The sequence below is a fragment of the Entamoeba dispar genome, genomic scaffold (genome assembly GCF_000209125.1).
Source record: "Entamoeba dispar SAW760 scf_1105229462273 genomic scaffold, whole genome shotgun sequence".
Taxonomy (NCBI): Eukaryota; Evosea; order Mastigamoebida; family Endamoebidae; genus Entamoeba; species Entamoeba dispar.
In genome coordinates this window covers 1-1,901 of record NW_001855110.1, presented here as the reverse complement: position 1 = coordinate 1,901, position 1,901 = coordinate 1, and the positions used below count along the sequence as shown (strand labels likewise).

General features: G+C 21.6%; 1 protein-coding gene across 1 annotated transcript, besides 7 other annotated features; it reads right to left on the bottom strand.

Moving 5' to 3' along the window:
* On the bottom strand, positions 1–1,536 carry EDI_039980 (uncharacterized protein; the record flags this gene model as incomplete). The annotated part of the gene is made up of 1 exon (XM_001739628.1): positions 1–1,536. A coding segment is annotated over one exon (1,536 nt), but the record flags the coding sequence as incomplete, so codon positions are not given.
* Positions 649–685: a sequence feature (AT_rich).
* Positions 712–856: a microsatellite.
* Positions 882–942: a microsatellite.
* Positions 955–1,087: a microsatellite.
* A 27-nt stretch (positions 1,537–1,563) lies between the features above and the next one.
* Positions 1,564–1,591: a sequence feature (AT_rich).
* An 88-nt stretch (positions 1,592–1,679) lies between these two features.
* Positions 1,680–1,761: a sequence feature (AT_rich).
* Positions 1,762–1,848: 87 nt separating this feature from the next.
* Positions 1,849–1,898: a microsatellite.
* Positions 1,899–1,901: the final 3 nt, after the last annotated feature.

Here is a 1,901-nt window from a genome sequence, read left to right as displayed (position 1 = left end):
TTCATTTCCTATTTTACTAATAGAAGATGGTATATTAATTAGTGTCAATGATTTACATTCACCAAAACAACAATTTCCTATTTTACTAATTGATGATGGTATATTAATTGTTTTTAATGATGAACATTTACAAAAACAGTTATTTCTTATTTCAGTAATTGTTGATGGTATAGTAATAGATGTCAATAATTTACATCCTTCAAAACACCAACATCCTATTTCATTAATTGATGTTGGTATATTAATTGTTTTTAATGATGTACATTCACCAAAACAATTATTTCCTAATTTGGTAATTGGTGTTGGTATAGTAATAGATGACAATTCATCACAATTTTTAAAACACCAATCTCTAAGTGATTTAACTTCTGGAGGTATTATATTTCCATATATATCTCTATCATATTGTGTATATTTTATATTTTTACATATATTTCCTGCTTCTTTCTCTTTTAAATATCTTGAATAATCTACTGTATACCATATTACTTCTTTAGCTATTCTTCCATCATCAAATTCTTCATCTTCTTCATTATAAATATGAAATGTTTCAATATTAGGAAAGAATCTTCTTGAATATTTATTTAATGGAATTGGATTAAAATGAAATCGTTCCATATTTCCTCTATATCTTTTAATTCCAATTTCTAAATTAATAAAATCTTTAATATCATTAAAATATTTTGATACTATCATCATTGCATAATGTCCTATTCTTCTTTTTCCATTTATTCTTTTATTGATTTTATTATTGTATATTATTCTTTTGATATTTATTATCATTTCTCTTTCTGTTGAATATTCTGAATATTCTTCTTTTTCTATCATTTCTATTATTGTTTTAATATATGTTTCTTCTGAAATTTCTTTATATCTCCATCTTTTTGTGTTTATTTTGATTTCTTCTTTATTTCCTTTTTTAATTTTATTATTTATTATTATCCCTTTCTCTTCTTTTTCTTCTGTTGTTATTCTATTGATTTCTTTATTTTCTTCTATTATATTGTTTGTTCTTATATTATTTATTATTCTTATTTTTATCTTGTCTCTTTCTTTTTTAATATTTCCATATGTTATTTCTGTATTTTCTATGATAAGAATTGGTGTTTCTATGTTATATTCTTCTGAAAGTATTCTTTCAATTATATGATATTTCCGTATGATTTGTACATTGTTTAATCTTCCCAGTTTTGTTGAATTTTCTATTCTTCTTTCATTTCCTTGACTTGTTCCATTAGGAATACAAATGATTGTTCTTTCATTTTCTCCTTTCTTTTCTACTTCTTTCTTAATATTATTGAATATCATTGTTAATTTACTTTCTGGTTTAATCATCATTTCTACTCCTTTAATATTTTCTTTTCTAATTTTCACATTCGTCTTATCATTTCCAATGATTTCTTCAATTATTTTCTTTTCTTCTTCTTTTAAATATTTCATTCTATCAATTCTTTCATATTCATTTCCATCATACAAATACACATCCATGTCATCATATTCAATATCAATTATCATTGTTACCATTCTAGGTTTCATCTTTTATTTATTTTTAAGATGGTAACGAAAAAAAAAATTAAAACTAATAAATTAAGTAACAGTAGATCTTGTTTTATCGGGAACCAAAATAAGCAAAGAAATAATGAATCTAAATAAAAAACACCCCCCCCAAAAAAAAGGGCAAAATATTTTGAATCAATAAAATAATAGTTTTTATTATTTTGTTCCTAAAAAAATAAAAAATAAAAAAGTAAATTAAATATACATTCCATATTCAATTATGTTTGTTTATGGTAAATTGTTATGAAATATAAATGTTTCAGAAATGATATTTGATTCAATGTATGTATATATTTTTATTATTATGTTATTATTATTTTATTTATGTATTTTATTTTTATATA